Genomic DNA, 16111 nt, shown 5'->3' with positions numbered 1-16111 from the left:
CTTAATTTCGCCGGATACACGATTCTTGGTTGGAACCCATTTTCTTTCAGTGTTTGAAATATGTTATTCCAGGATCTTCTAGCTTTCAGAGTCTGTGTTGAAAGATCAGCTGTTATCCTGATTGGTTTACCCCTAAATGTAATCTGCTTCCCTTCTCTTGTAGCTTTTAAAATTCTCTCCTTATTCTGTATGTTGGGCATCTTCATTATAATGTGTCTAGGTGTGGATCTCTTATGATTTTGCACATTCGGCGTCCTGTAGGCTTCTAGGATTTGGGATTCTGTCTTATTCTTCAAGTCTGGGAAATTTTCTCGTACTATTTCGTTCAATAGATTGCTCATTCCTTTGGTTTGGACCTGTATACCTTCCTGTATCCCAATGACTCTTAAGTTTGGTCTCTTTTTGTTATCCTACATTTCTTGGATGTTCTGCTCATGGTTTCTTAACAGTCTTGCTGAGCTGTCTATGTTCTTTTCAAGTTGAAATACTTTGTCTTCATTGTCTGATGTTCTATCTTCTAAGTGTTCTACTCTGCTGGTAGTATTCTCAATTGAGTTTTTAAGTTGGTTTATTGCTTCCTGCATTTCTAGGATTTCTGTTTGTTTGTTTTTTATTACCTCTATCTCCCTGTATAGTTGATCTTTTGCTTCTTGGATTTGTTTATGTAATTCATTGTCAAAGTGATCTTTCATTGTCTTATTTTGCTGTCTAATGGCTTCCTTGAGAATCCAGATCATCTGAAGCATGTATATCCTGAATTCTTTATCTGACATTCCATCTGCTGCAGCTATTACCTCTTCTAAAGTTGAGTTGACCTGCATTGCTTGTGTTCCTTTCTTTCCTTGTCTTTTCATACTGCTCGCGTTTCTTTCTGCTTGGTGAAACTGTTGTGTTTTTGAAATTTTCCCCCTATATATTTATATTGCTCTTGTATAGTGAAAAGTCTCCCTTGCGGGGGCGGGTGGCGGCTGTGCTCCTCCTCCAGTTGGGGTGATCTGTCTACCAGGCTGACGGGCCGCTGGGTCTGTTCTGCTGGTCAGTCGCAGGTCTGCCTACCTTGTAGGCGCGGGCAGCGGCTCTGCTCTGCCCCTCCTCCAATTGGTGTGACGTGTCTACCACGCCTGCGGACCCCTGGGCCTGTTCTGCCGGTCGGTCGCAGGTCTGTCTACCTTGCAGGCACGGGCAGAGGCTCTGCTCTGCCCTTACTCCAATTGGGGTGATGTGTCTACCACTCCGGTGGGTCGCTGGGCCTGTTCTGGGTGCGGGAGGCAGCTCTGCTCTGCCCCTACTCCAATTGGGGTGACATGTCTACCACGCCGGTGGGTCACTGGGCCTGTTCTGGGCGCGGGAGGCGGCTCTGCTCTGCCCCTACTCCAATTGGGGTGACGTGACTACCACGCTGGCGGGCTGCTGGGCCTGTTCCTCAGGTCAGTCGCAGGTCTGCCTACCTTGCGAGCACGGGTGGCGGCTCTGCTCTGCCCTTACTTCAAATGGGGTGATGTGTCTGCCGCGCCAGCAGGCCGCTGGCCCTGTTCTGCTGGTTGTCACAGACTGGCGTACCTGCGGGCGCGGGTGGTGGCTCTGCTCTGCCCCTACTCCAATTGGGGTGTCGGGAGTACCATGCCAGCAGGTCGCTGAGCCTGTTCCGGGCGCGGGCCAAGGCTCTGCTCTGCCCCTACTCCAATTGGAGTGACGTGTCTACCACGTCGCCAGGCCGCTGGGCCTGTTCCGCCGGTCAGTCGCAGGTCTGCCTACCTTGCGCGAGCAGGCGGCGGCTCTGCTCTGCCCCTCTGGCTTGATGACAAAGTGAGAGAGACTCTGGTGTATGTGACTCACTTTCTTTACCAGGAGACCAACTGTTTCTGTCGCCGCTGGTATCAATGAAGTTATCTCCTCCGCCGCTTTCTGATGACCTCAGATCTCTGCCATGTTGGTATCCCATGCAAATGGCAGCATTTCGTTCCCTTTGCCGGGTGACCAAAGCAATGGGTGAGTCCTGACCGACCCTCACAAGCCCCATCTCAATCCTGTTGCCACTGCCTATGAAGGCTCGGTTGGTATTTACCTCCACATTATTCAGCAGGACCCCGACCGAGAAGCAGTTTCTGTGGATTCTTTAGCCCTGGGCCAGAGCAGTTCCAGGAGCCGGAATTTGGCCGCTCCAGGGTCGGTGTATGTTCTGATAGGAGCAGGCTCCAAGAAGCAGTTTCCACGGGTTCTTCAGCACTGAGCCTGAGTAATTTGTCTGCAAGACGCAGGCGAATGGCAGCCTGAAATTACCTGTTCTATAGCTGAGTGAGCTGCGATCAGTCGAAAACAGGGATGGTGACGTCAGCTCTCCAAGATGGTGGCCGCTGGCTTCCTCTGTGGTCTGACCGGTGTGGAGAACTGAATTGGACCGCTTCCTTCCTTCCCCCGTCTCAAACCCAGAATTCAGCACTGAGTACAGTGATTGCACAGCTGGCAGGATCCCACAGAATCTGCAGCACTGTAATCTTTGCGTTTCTCAGCGCACACCGCAGACTCTAGCTGCGGGGCGATTTGCTGAATAAGCAGCGTGACCCTCCGTGCGGACAAATCGCTCACGTTTGAGCCCCCGTAATTGATCCTCGTGTGATGAAAATCCTTCCTCTAGGTTTTGGAGCACCCCAATTTTGCTGGAAATTCCTAACAAGATAGCTTTTAGCTGTTCTAACTCGTCATTCTCCTGCACAGTGACGCGGTACATGGGGGTGATGCACTCCCTTCACCGCCATCTTCCTTCTTCCTGTATTGCATTTTTTTAGGGTTTTTTTTTTTTTGGAGCGGGGGCAGGGGCACCGGAGATTAAACTCAGGGGCACTCAACCACTGATCAAAATCCCCAGCCCTGTTTTGCATTTTATTTAGAGACAAGGTCTCACTGAGTTGCATAGTGCCTTACAGAGGCTGAGGTTGGCTTTGAACTTTTAGATCCTCCTGTCTCAGGCCTCCAGTGCTGCTGGGATTACAGCGCCCGACTATGTATTGCATTTTTTTTTTAATATTTTACTTTATTTTTTTAGTATTTGGCGGACACGACATCTTTGTCTGTATGTGGTGCTGAGGATCGAACCTGGGCCGCACGCATGCCAGGCAAGCACGCTACCGCTTGAGCCGCATTCCCAGCCCGTATTGCACTTTTTTTAATCCATTTATTCACTTATGGACACTTGAGTTGCTTCCATCTTATTTTGGCTTTGTGAATAATGCTGTAGTGAACACTGGTGTAAAATATCTGTTTGAGTCCCTGTCAGTTTTTTTGGGTATATACCTTTGTGTGAGGTTGCTGAGTCATAGGGTGACTCTTTAACTTTGTGAGGAACTGTTTTCTGCAGTAACTGTACTATTTTACATTTTCAACACCCATGTTTGGAGCTTCCATTTTCTCTGTGTCTTTTCCAACACTGGTTATTTTGTTATTTTCTGTTGTTGTTTCAGTAATTTTCTGGGTGTGGAATGGTATCTCATTTTGTGTTATGATTTGCATTTCCCTAAGGACTCATGAGGTTGAACGTCTTTACTTGTTGCTGGTTTGTATATCTTTGGAGAAGTAATTATTAGTCCTTTGCTATCCTCTGCCCCCTGTCCAGTATTAGGGATTGAACCCAAGGGTGTTTTACAACTGAGCTACACCCTCAGCCCTTTTATTTTTTTATTTTGATACAGGGTCTCAGGTGCTGAGGCTGGCCTGTAACTTGTGATCTCTTTCCTTAGCCTTCCCAGTAGCTTAGATTATAGACATGTGCCACCATGCCCAGCCTTCCTTTGTCTATTTTTTTGAATTACGTTTTTTATCTGGCTTGTAAATTAAAGAGTTGTATATATATCTTATCTCATCCTGTGGATCTTTTCATTCTATTGGTCTTTTTGTCTATTGGGCACTGGGGACTGAATCTAGGGTTTCACACATTCGAGGCAATTGTTTACCATTGAACTACATTCCAGCCTGTTAATGTCCTTTGATAGGAGAAAGATTTAATTTTGAGGAAGTACAAAGCATCTGCTTTATTTTATTTATTTTTCTTTTGTTTTGGATGCTCAGGAATTCCTGCAGTTCCATATAAATTTGAGAATTGGCTTTTCCATTTCTACAAACAAGGCAGTAGGAATTTTGATAATGGTTGCATTGAATCTGTAGATTGCTTTAGGTGGTAATAATCTTAAAATATTAAGTCTTTCTACCTAATAATACGGGATGCTTTTCTACTTATTTTAGGCCATCTTTAGTTTTTTAGCAGTACTTTGTAATTTTTAGTGCAGAAGTCTTCAATCTCCTTGCTTAAATTTATTCCTAAGTATTCCTTTAGATGCTATTGTATAAAATGGAATTGCTTTCTTAATTTCCTTTTTGAATTGGTTCATTGTGGATAAATGATTTGTGTTCTTTTGTACTCTACATGTTTTTTGAATTTGTTTCTTCTTTTAGGTAACTTGCTTTTTTTTTTTCCAAGTAACTTTCTTGTGGAACTTTTTGGGACGTTTTATATGTAGTATCATCATCTGTGAATACAGAGAGTTTTACTTTTTCCTTTCCAATTTGGATTTTTTTCCTATCTTTCTTTCTTTTTGGGTGGGGGACTGTTAAACCCAGGGTCTCACACGTGCTAGGAAAGTACTTTACCACTTCACCTGTATCCCCAACTTGTTTTGCTTTTTTTTTTTTTTTTTAAACTTAATTGATCTGTTGGGATTTATTTCATCAACCTATCAGGAATATACAAGGATGTTACAACTTTTTATATAAAAACAAATTTTGAAACAATCACAACAATACTTGGGTTTTTTTTTTTCCGTAGAAAGAATATTCTTTAATTTTGTTCTTTGCTTTTGTTTCATCTTTTTTTAGTACTTGGTTTATAAAAGGACAGTTTTGTTGTATTTATGTGATGAAACAGTCTTCAGTCACTAAAAATCATGTCTTTCAAAAATATTTTAAGGGGCTGGGGATGTGGCTCAAGCGGTAGTGCGCTCGCCTGGCATGCGTGCGGCCCGGGTTCAATCCTCAGCACCACAGACAAAGATGTTGTGTCCGCTGAAAACTAAAAAATTTTAAAAAAAATTTAAAAAATATTTTAAAAACAGATTGATATGTGAGTGAAAGCAAGATTAATCTTTTTTTGGCGGGGGCTATACTGGGGATTGAACCTCAGGGGCACTCAAACACTGAGCCACATCTCCAGCCCTATTTAGTATTTTTACTTAGAGACAGGGTGTTGAGGGTGGCTTCCGACTCAATCTTCCTATCTTAGCCTCCTAAACTGCTGGGATTATAGGTGTGCATACCACACCTGACCAAGATTAACCATTTTAGTATTATATTTTTAATATCTTAAAAAGCACTATAATGCAGTAAGTAAAGAAATGAGATAAAATTTTTATCCTTGGGTGACTTTTACTTGGTTCTTCCTATTTTTCATTGCTTTTCCAATATTATACATTGACTTTTTTTGCATAATCAGAAAATTAGTTTTTGGTTTGTAAAAAGTAGATCAATAGTATTATTCTTTCTTAACCCATTTGCCTCAGGAGATGAATATATATAGTTTATAATATGATGTTAACTTCTATTTGAAAGTAGTTTTCAAGTTCTTTCATGTATTCTGAGCAGTTGTATTGTTTTTAGAAATGTAATCAGCTAATGGTATGCTTTGTTTGCCTGCTTTTAATTTATATCACAGGGTAAAATCCTTTATAAAGTTCGATGGAAGGGATATACATCAGATGATGATACATGGGAGCCTGAGATTCATTTGGAGGACTGTAAAGAAGTTCTTCTTGAATTTAGGAAGAAAGTTGCAGAAAACAAAACTAAAACAGTCAAGAAGGATATTCAGGTATCATGTTTCTCTTTTGGCTTTTTGTATTTAAGTTTATGATGAATTTTACTGACATTAACTGTATAAAAATATCTTACTAGTAATTAAATATGCAGTAGTTTATTGTAAATTTCATATAGTTAATTTATTATCACAGACTGCTTTCAGTAATTTTTGCAGTACTTTTCTGTCTGTAACCAATCTGTAAATTGCATTTCACAAACTAGTTTAGTCATTGTGTTAGTCAACTAACACTATAATGAAGTACCAGAGATAAATAACTTATAATAAACAGAAAAGATTTTTGTTTACTGATCTGAAGGTTCCAGTTCAATATCACACAGACCATTCCTGTGGGAGTGTTGGATGGCAAAGGTGGGAAATGTGGAGGTGCCATCTGTTTGCCTTCATAAGCCAGGAATCAGGAAGAAACCAGGGTCTGCAGTCCTTTTTGAGGGCATACCCTCAGTGACATAAGGACTTCCTACTAGGCCCCCACCTTCTTCCAGTGGCACCACCCTGAGGACCGGGCATCAACATATAGTTTTGGGAGAGATAGAAGACTTGAATGTTGGTTAATATTTTCTTTTAAGAGTGGGATAGACCTGTAACTCAGTGATAAGAGTGTTTGCATCAAGGCCCTGGGTTCAGTCTCCAAGCACCTCAAAAGATAAAAGAAAAGAAAAGAAAGAGTAACCTAAAAGAGAAGAAAACAAAGCCATATCATAATTTAACTATTTCATTGGCTATACGCAGCTCTTCCTGATGATAGTCAAGAGTAATTAGACGAACTCAGATGAGTCAAACTTCTGTACTTAGAAGTTTGGAAAAAGATTAGAAGGTGGACTGAAGTGGGATAATGTTAAACTCATGCACAAATTTTGTTATTTTTGCTGTATTAATTTTCCTCGTTGTTTTATCCTTTATTCTGTCATTCCATGAATAATTGAGTTAGTATAATCTTATATGGGTTTTTTCATTAACCTTTTACAAATTTCATTTATAATTTCTCTTTACAAATTGAAGCAATTTGTACTCAACTTCTCATTTTTGCCATTAATTTTCTTTTTCTTCTTAGAAGTAATTGTCCTGGGCTGGGGTTGTGGCTCAGTGTTAGAGCACTTGCCTGGCATGTGTGAGGCACTATGTTCGGTTCTCAGCACCACATATAAGTAAATAAAGTCCACTGACAACTAAAAAAATATTTTAAAAAAAGAAGTAATTGTACATCCCTTCCTCCTTCTATCTTATATGCTAGGCAGCAGTCTACCACTAAGCTACATCCTTAGCCTTTTAAAAATTTTTATTTTGATACAGAGTCTTGCTGAGTTTCCTACAACAGCCTCAAACTAGCAGTCTTCCTGTCTCAGCCTCCCAGTCATTAGGATTATAGGATCCTGTGTGCCACCATGCCCTGCCTGCCAAATATAGTCATTTCTTAGAATATTGGCAAGGACTCTTGAACATATTAGTTAGTAACTAACTTATTGTTAGTAAATACTTGATATTATTAGTAAAAACTTATTAGCAAATACAGTGAAGGCACACCGTATTTCTCACATAGGCAGCTGATTCTGGCTATAATTTATTTTATTTTAGTGTTAGGTATCGAACTCACTGCCTTTACACACAGTAGACAAGTGATCTACCATTGAGCATCTCTAGCCCACTTATAATTTATTGTAAGGACTGAACATTGATTCCCTTTCTCCCTACAGTTAGAGATTTTTAAGAATACCTAGTGCAGGGCTGGGGTTGTGGCTCAGAGGTGGAGCACTCAACTAGCATGCGTGAGGCACTGGGTTCGATCCTCAGCACCACATAAAAATATTTAAAAAAAAAAAGAATACGTAGTGTTTTTTTGAATGGCCAAAGCTACATTAGGACCCAGTTCTGATTATGTGCAATGCTTGCTAATGGTAATAATAGTACTAACAGAAGCAACTGGTATTTGCTGAACAGTAACTTAGATATGTACTACACACTGGGTTAGCATTCTGTATGGATTCAGGTTAGAAACTGAAGTTTACCTAAGTTAACTAGCCCAAGTTCACCCACTTTCATAGAACTAGGCAACTACACTCTTAACCATTATGCTAGGTTGTCTTTTAGTTTGGGCTTGTAGCTTGAAATCCAGTTAGAAGAGTGGAATTGCCGATTTTTAAAATTTATGCTATGGTGGCAGGACTTTTAATAGTATTTTTTTTAAGTGAATGCATGTCCAAACATTTTTTACTTTTTTTAGTTGTAGATGGACACAATACCTTCATTTATTTATTTACTTAGTTATATCATACTGAGGATTGAACCCAGTGCTTCACGTGCTAGATAAGTGCTCTACAACTGAGCTACAACCCCAGCTCCATAGTATAGTTTTTAAATTACCAACCAAAATGCTCAGTTTTATAATTTTTATAACAGAAACTCTTTAAAAATGAGTTCAGATTAGATTGTTATTTCCCCCCAATTTTTTCCTTATGTTGTATTTCATTTTTCTAGAATAGATACTACTCCTACCTTCCCTGTTTCTTTCTGTTAAAGCGTATACATGTACCCACATGTCTGCTTTATTAAGCAGTTGGTTTTATATATAAAACTCAAAATTTAGGCTTTTGTTCAAAATCTTTCTATAATATATTTCTTCCCTGTCTTTGTAAGAAATCTTTTAAAACTCTCAAGAAACGCTCAGTGGTAGAGCAGTAGTGTAGCATGTGTGAGACACTAGGTTTGATCTGAGCACCATATAAAGCTAAATAAATAAAGGTTTGTGTCCAACTACCACTAAAAATATTTTTAATGTAAAAAAATAATAATAATAATTCCCAAGTAGTCTTGTCATATGGAATATTAACTTTATGCTCCCTTTACATATGGTGGTGTTTAAATTTTCATTCATTAATTACTTTTTGAACTTCTGGTTAAAGCCAACTTGTGGTTCCTTTCTTTCTTTTTTTTAGTACTGAGGAGGATTTGGGGTGCTTTACCATTGAAGTATATCCCACCACCCTTTTTTAAATTTTTTTTATTTTGTGACAGGATCTCATAAAGTTGCCCAGGTTGGCCTCAAACTTGGAATTCTCCTGTCTCTACCCTGAGTTCCTGGGATTGTAGGTGGGAGCCACCACACCCAACCTCCTCTTATTTTTAAATTATTGATAGACAAGTGTGTTTGAAGCTCATTCTTGAGCTTAAAAAGGATAAGAATATCCTAATTTTAGGAAAATACTTCTTTATTTGAAAGTTTCTTTTCCAAAGCTATCTTTATTTTATAAATAATTGAAACTTCCAGGCATTAATAACATTCTGAATTTTTAATTTATCTGACTGAAATATCTGTTTTCTTTATCAGCCTGTGAACTCTTTCATTTCCAAAGTATTCAATTATTTACTGTATGACACTTGGGCCTAATAATTGAGGTCTTATAAGTGAATGGGCATGTGGCAAGAAATACATCTGGTCACTGGGCTTTTCCCTCTTTAGCAGAATCATTTGGCCATTTACAAACTTTGTTATTCTTTCATTGTAAATGTAGAAATTGAGTCAGTAAAAGAAAAATTGCATCATTCAATATCTCTTCATCTGTGTTCATGCGTGCCACAAATATGTACTACCTATTGCTCTCCAACATCTGATCCCGATTTCTTCCTCTTACAAATGACTGATGCTTCAGAGTTTTTTGTTTGTTTGTTTGAATGTTTTAGAGGCATGTCTTTCTGGCACGTTTTTTTTTTTTTTCTTCTTTTTTATTGTACTGGGAATTGAACCTGGGGCCTCATACTTGCTAAGAAAGTGTTCTACCACTGAGCTATATATATCCCAAGCCTTCTGGCATGTTTTTGTTGTTTTTAGGATTTTGTTGTTTTTGAACTCCAGTTCTATAACTTTCTTTTTTTATATATATATATTTTTAGTTTTAGTTGGTACGTTGGTACAATATCTTTATTTATTTATTTTTATGTGGTACTGAGGATCAAACGCAGTACCTCTCATGTGCAAGGCAAGTGCTCTACCACTGAGCTAAGCCCCAGCCCCATAACTTTCTTTTCTTTTTCTTTTTTTTTTTTTTTTTTTTAAGAGATAGTCTCATGTTAAGCAGGCTGGCTCAAATTCTTGGACTCAAATGAACCTCTTGACTCAGCCTCCCAAGTAGCTGGAATTACAAGGATCACACTACCACCATGCCTGACTTGTGACTGTGTTCCTTAGTCTTCTTTTTTCCTTAACAATTTAACAAAATAGTCTATCCAAATCATTTAGTACTATTTATTTTTATATGAAATGACTTTTCCTCAAGTTTTAGAAGGCAGAAGAAAATAGGTTCTTTTTAGTTCCATGGCTCCTGAGCAGCTGCCTTTATTATGTATTGAAGGGTTCAAAAATATGGCATTATTTTATAAGGGTTTTTTAAGATTCTGTTTCACCCTACCCCACCACCACTGACTTCTGAATTTTCCTTTTTTTTTTGGTACCATGGATTGAACCCAGGGGCACTTAACAACTGAGCTGCATCCCAATTCCTTTTTATGTTTTGAGACAGTCCTCACTAAGTTGCTGAGGCTGGCTTTGAACTTGAAATTCTTCTGCCTTAGCCTCTCATGTTGCTTGGATTACAGGCATGCACCACCATGCCCAGCTGATTTCTGGATCTTTTCTTTGTTTCTGTGCAGCTTTATCTGGAATCCAGTCATAGCAGTTTCTCCTCATTATGGCTTTGTGCAAGTGATGGGAGTGAGCTTGCTCTGGTTACTTTTTTTTTCTTAAAAAAAACCATAGCTGGGGATTGAGCCCAGGGCTTCATGTGTACAAGGCAAGTACGTTACCGCTGAGCTACACCCCCAATCCCACCTCCCTTTTCTGCGACTCTGATTATTTTTAGGAGTTCATAGTGCATAATTCACTTATGCATAATTCACCTGTGTGAGGTGTTCTTCTCAAAGAACCTGTTATTTCTCACACCACAATCTCCTAGTGTTTGCTGTTTTCCCTTACTCCTATATAGGTATGTATAACTGTGTATATCTTAAAGTTCTTAATAGTTTGTCCCTACCTATTTATATTCTGGAGATAATTTACCACTTAATTTGTGAGTGTGTGTGTGTGTGTGTCTATCCAACACAGTATATTCTATACCACTGAACTACAATTCTGACCCCAACCACCTAATTTTGTTATAAATGGTGTCTGTGGGATTTTGTTTTGCAATTGTAGTTGCCTTGTTTTTTTTTTTTTTTTTTTTAATTTTTTAAAAATTGTTGATGGGGCTGGGGATGTGGCTCAAGCGGTAGCGCGCTCGCCTGGCATGCGTGCAGCCCGGGTTCGATCCTCAGCACCACATACAACAAAGATGTTGTGTCCGCCGAGAACTAAAAAATAAATATTAAAAAAATAAAATAAAAAAATAAAATTGTTGATGGACCTTTATTTTATTTTTTTTATTTATACGCAGTGCTGAGAATCAAACCCAGTGCCTCACAAATGCTAGGCAAGTGCTCTATCATTAGACCACAACCCCAGCCCAGTTGCTTTGTTTTTTATGGAATGATTCAGGGAGATTTAAAAATTTAAGCCAGGCTGGAGATTTAAAAATGTTAAGCAGTTCCCTCTATCTTTTTAACCTTGGTGGCATCCATTTCTTAGGCACTATACGTAAAACATTTTAAGTTTACGTGTCTTTTTTTCCCCTACTTTCCATTCTCCAGTTATTTAAGATAAGACAGTTTTGGGAAATGGGAACTTAAAATAGTTTTCACAACACTTTGTGTCTATACAAATACCTTATTCTTAATTACTTTTTAAATTTTTGGAATTGGAAAATATAATTTAATAGGAAATATTTAACATTTAACAATTAATCAGGGAAGTAAGATTTCTGTACAGCTTGCTTAGTCCATATAAAACTGTGAAATGTAACAGCAAATTTAAGAACATTCTGTATTTCGAAGTATTTAAAAATTTTTGTCTTTGGATTATAACTGCTTATAACAAAATGTGAAAATTACTTTCTTATATGTTGGGGAAGTTTGAAGTTAAAGTCATATACATGGGGCCTCCAGGGATTTGACATTTCCTATTTCTCTGTTCATCTGTCCCATCCCTCTCAGAGTCTTACATGTGCCAAGCAAACACTCTCGCTGTGAACTATATCTCCAGCTCTTTTTAAACTTCTGTTTTGAACTTAAATCTCACTAAATTGTCCATCCTGGCTTCAAACTTAAGATCGTCCTGCCTCAGCCTCCTAATAGATAGGATTATGGGCATATACCTCCACATCCAGCTTGTATTTTATCATTTTTTTTAGTTGATGCTTATTATTACTATCAGGACCTATTTGCTAAATGAGATATAAGTAGTATCTTTTTTTTAAATTGGTGCATTATGGTTGTACATAATGGTGGGATTTGTTATATATTTATACATGCATACAATATAATATAATTTGGGCAATATTATTTCCAAGTATTTTTCCCCAGTAGGTAATTTTTATACAACTTCAGTGTAGGTAATGTTAAGAAGTTGAATATGCTTTAAAAAATTTCTCCCAGATTTTATTAGTACCATTTTTTTTTTTAAGGTACTGGGGATTGAACTCAGGGGCACTCGACCATTGAGCCACAGCCCTATCCCTATTTTGTATTTTATTTAGAGACAGGGTGCTTAGCACCTTGTGGCTGAGGCTGGCTTTGAACTCCTGATCCTCCTGTCTTAGCCTCCCAAGCTGCTAGGATTACAGGTGTGCGCCACTGCTCCTGGAGTACCACTTTTTTAAACTTTTAAAATTATTATTAGTTTTTCAAAATCTTTAAAATTATGTTAGTGTTCTATCCTTTTTTGTATTTTATAGAGACTATCTTTAAATAACGACATATTTGAAGCAAACTCTGATAGTGATCAGCAAAGTGAGACAAAAGAAGATACTTCCCCAAGGAAGAAAAAGAAAAAAATAAGGCACAAAGAAGAGAAAAGCCCGGATGATTTAAAAAAGAAAAAAACAAAGACTGGGAAACTAAAAGATAAAACCAGGCCAGAGCTAGAGAGCTCCTCTGAAAATTTTGTATTTGATTTAAGGACAAAGAAAAGAATTTTGGAAGCCAAAGAAGAATTAAAGGACTCTAAGAAGCCCAAAAAGGATGAAATCAGAGAAGCTAAGGAATTAAAGAAAGTTAAAAAGGTTGAAATAAGAGATTTAAAGACTAAAATGAGAGAAGATCCCAAAGAAAACAGAAAAACAAAAAAAGAGAAATGTATTGAATCTCAGCTAGAGTCTGAATCAAGTGTGCTTGATGATTCTTTTCAGGAGGATGACAGTGAAGAGTTACTTCATGACAACAGAGAAGAGAAACAAAAAATTAAAAGTATAAAAGATAAAACATGTCAGGAGACACTTCAAGAGTGTAGTTTAGAGAAACAGTTGGATGAAACTGTAAGTGCTGATGAGGATGCTGATGTCAAAGCCAAGAGGAAAAAAAAGAAGCTGAGGAAGACTGAAGAACCAAAAGAGACCAAAAGGCTAGAAAACAAGAACATCATCTTCTCAGAGAAAAAAACTATACCTAAAAAACAAAGGAATCAAGACAAGGGTAGAAGTAACACAGAATTAGATAAACTGAGCCCACCTTCATCTGCTCAAACACAGAAGGATTCCAGGACTGGTGGGGAAGAGAGAGTCCTCAGGTCCCCTGACTCAACTGAGGAGGTAAGGGTAGTAGGGATGATCTTAGAGTACATAAGTACCCAAAGCAGACCAAGGCATGTCAAGTGATCGGGAGTTTTCACAAATAATGAAAAGAAAATGGTAGAACTATGAAGTATTTCTGTCATTAGGGAATTGTTGTATACTCAGACTGTAGCTTCATGAACTTAATTTATTAGCTTTTTCCATCCTACTTGGTATTTTGCTCTATTGTCTTAAGAATATAAAACTTAAATACAGGGTACATTAACATTATAAGTTTTAATTCTTACAAAATTATTTATAATAAAAATTGTTATAATAAAAATTTTTGTAGGATCTTTCATACAAGTGAAAATATTTTCCAAGTTATTAAAGTATCCATATGTAGTATTTATCAAGTGCTATGAGAAAGACTACTTTCTTTATGTCCATTATTCCCAGTTTTAGGAGTTTATCTTAAGGCAGTCATTTTAAAGTGGGGAAATGCTATCTACCCAACGATATTTATGACTGTATTATCAGCAGTGAAAAAACAATAAAATACTGTCTAGATATGGGGAAAATGTTTAAGAAACTGTATCAATTTGAGAACTGTGGTATCCACTGAAATATTGAGGTCAATGTAATAAAAACGGAAAACTTTAGAAAATATGGAAAAGAAACCATACATACATGTGAAAAATGAATTATATATAAGGATGAAGGGAAAGTATGGAGAAATAAAAATAGTCATGTTTGATGAGACTAGGTGAAATATTCTTGGAATTTTATTTTTTATAACATTTTATTTTTTTATTTTTTGAATATTTTTAGTTGTCAATAGACATGTATGCAGAGCTGAGGATTGAACCCAGTGCCTCACACATGCTAGGCAAGTGCTCTATCACTGAGCTATAACCCACTCAATATTTTATTTTATTTTATTTTTTAACATTTTTTTTATTTGTAGATTGACACAATACCTTTATTTTATTTATTTATTTTTAGTGGTGCTGAGGATGGAACCCAGTGCCTCATATGTGCTCTGCCACTGAGCCACCATCCAGCCCCCAGCATTGTATTTTTTAACAATAAAATTCCCAAAGAAGAGTTGAGAAGCTGGCATTAGGTTTTTTGAATTTGATATTGTGTAAGTTATCAAATAGTTGAAGGATAATCTTGATTGAGGAAGCAGTGTGAAAAAGATTAAATGATCAGTGATCATGTACCCTATTAACATATAGGTAGATAATAGCACCATGTACCTATCTACATTTTTCAGTCTTCAAATCTACACTATCAGCTCTTTATCCATTCTTGTTTTGAGTTTTAAATATTTTTTCAGGAGAAAGAGACCAAAAAAATTGAACCTAAAGAAAAATACCAGAAAAGACATGATTTAGACAAGGAAGAAAAAGGTCGAAAAGAGCCAAAGGGACTGAAGAGTAAGTGTAAATAAAAACATTTTGCCAATTTTGTTGCCATCTTTTTATACAAAGAATTTAATTTCCTGTAAAGATAATCTCTTTTTTTAGCCTGCAGTGTTATAAATCAGAAAATTTTATTCACTGGGGAAGAGTGAATATTCAATTAGAGCCTTCTACTACTTTTATTTAACCAGTTACCTAAGTTTATTACACAGGTGAAATGTGCTTATCTGAAATGTTTGAGACCAAAAGTATTTCAGATTTAGAATTTTTCCCCCTGATTTTGGGATATTTGCCTATATGTATAATGAACTGTCTTGTGGATAGGACCCAAGTCTAAACATAATTTATTTATATTTCATATAATCATTTATGTGTGTGTGTGTGTGTGTATACATATAACTTGAGGGCAATTTTATACAGTATTTTTAGTGTATCTGTGTGTTTTTTTGTTTGTTTGATTTTTTTTTAGTTGTTGACAGACCTTTATTTTATTTGCTTACTTATATGTGGTGCTGGGAACTAAACCCAGTGCCTCATACATACAAGGGAAGTGCTCTAATGCTGAGCTAGGACTCCAGCCCCTGTACTTGTATTTTGACTGTGACATGAGGTCACCTGTGGAATTTTTCTCTTTTGGCATTGGTGGTGCTTAGAAAGTTTCAGAATTTGGAACACTTCAGATTTCGGATTTTTGGTGAGGGAGGCTTAACATGTGTAACAGTTTTATGTGTCTGTGTTATTTTCTTTCTGTTCACTCTGTTCTTCCTACCTTTCAGAAGTATGATGGTAGAATGTTAGAATTACACAGAGACAGGAAATTCATTGTGGCAAGAAAGTAAAGGTGTCTTTTAGTGGATGCTAAATGAAGCAAACTTTTTTGTTTACTATGTTAATTGTATCTAACTCTCATTTATATATATAAATATATTGAATACACATTTGGATCCATTCAAGATACTTAATAATAGAGCAGGGTGCATTGTTGCATATCTGTAGTTCCAGTGACTTGGGAAGCTGAGGCAGAAGGATTATAAGTTTGAGACTAGTTTTGGCAACTTGCAAGACTCAAAAATTTTTAATAAAAGGTATGGGAATGTAGCTCAGTGGCAGATTGCCCCTAGATTCTTTTCTCAGTACCACATGCAAAAGACAATGTGTAATAATTGCAAATCCATAACATAAGTCACTATTGG

The 16111-nt window shown here is 37.4% G+C and overlaps 2 protein-coding genes across 6 annotated transcripts in view; one reads left to right on the top strand and one right to left on the bottom strand.

Moving 5' to 3' along the window:
• Window positions 1-16111, bottom strand: part of Pspc1 (paraspeckle component 1) — a 141790-nt gene that overhangs the window by 11779 nt on the left and 113900 nt on the right. The window lies entirely within an intron of this gene.
• Window positions 1-16111, top strand: part of Mphosph8 (M-phase phosphoprotein 8) — a 52563-nt gene that overhangs the window by 17876 nt on the left and 18576 nt on the right. For all 4 annotated transcript variants that reach the window (XM_005338630.5, XM_078015724.1, XM_040281351.2 and 1 more), the window contains exons 2-4: window positions 5699-5854; window positions 12679-13530; window positions 14834-14933. In XM_005338630.5, the coding sequence (XP_005338687.1) occupies window positions 5699-5854; window positions 12679-13530; window positions 14834-14933 (1108 nt within the window). The remainder of the gene's footprint in view (window positions 1-5698; window positions 5855-12678; window positions 13531-14833; window positions 14934-16111) is intronic.

Source organism: Ictidomys tridecemlineatus, chromosome 6 (assembly GCF_052094955.1).
Source record: "Ictidomys tridecemlineatus isolate mIctTri1 chromosome 6, mIctTri1.hap1, whole genome shotgun sequence".
Taxonomy (NCBI): Eukaryota; Metazoa; Chordata; class Mammalia; order Rodentia; family Sciuridae; genus Ictidomys; species Ictidomys tridecemlineatus.
This window is presented reverse-complemented; position numbering and strand designations above follow the sequence as displayed.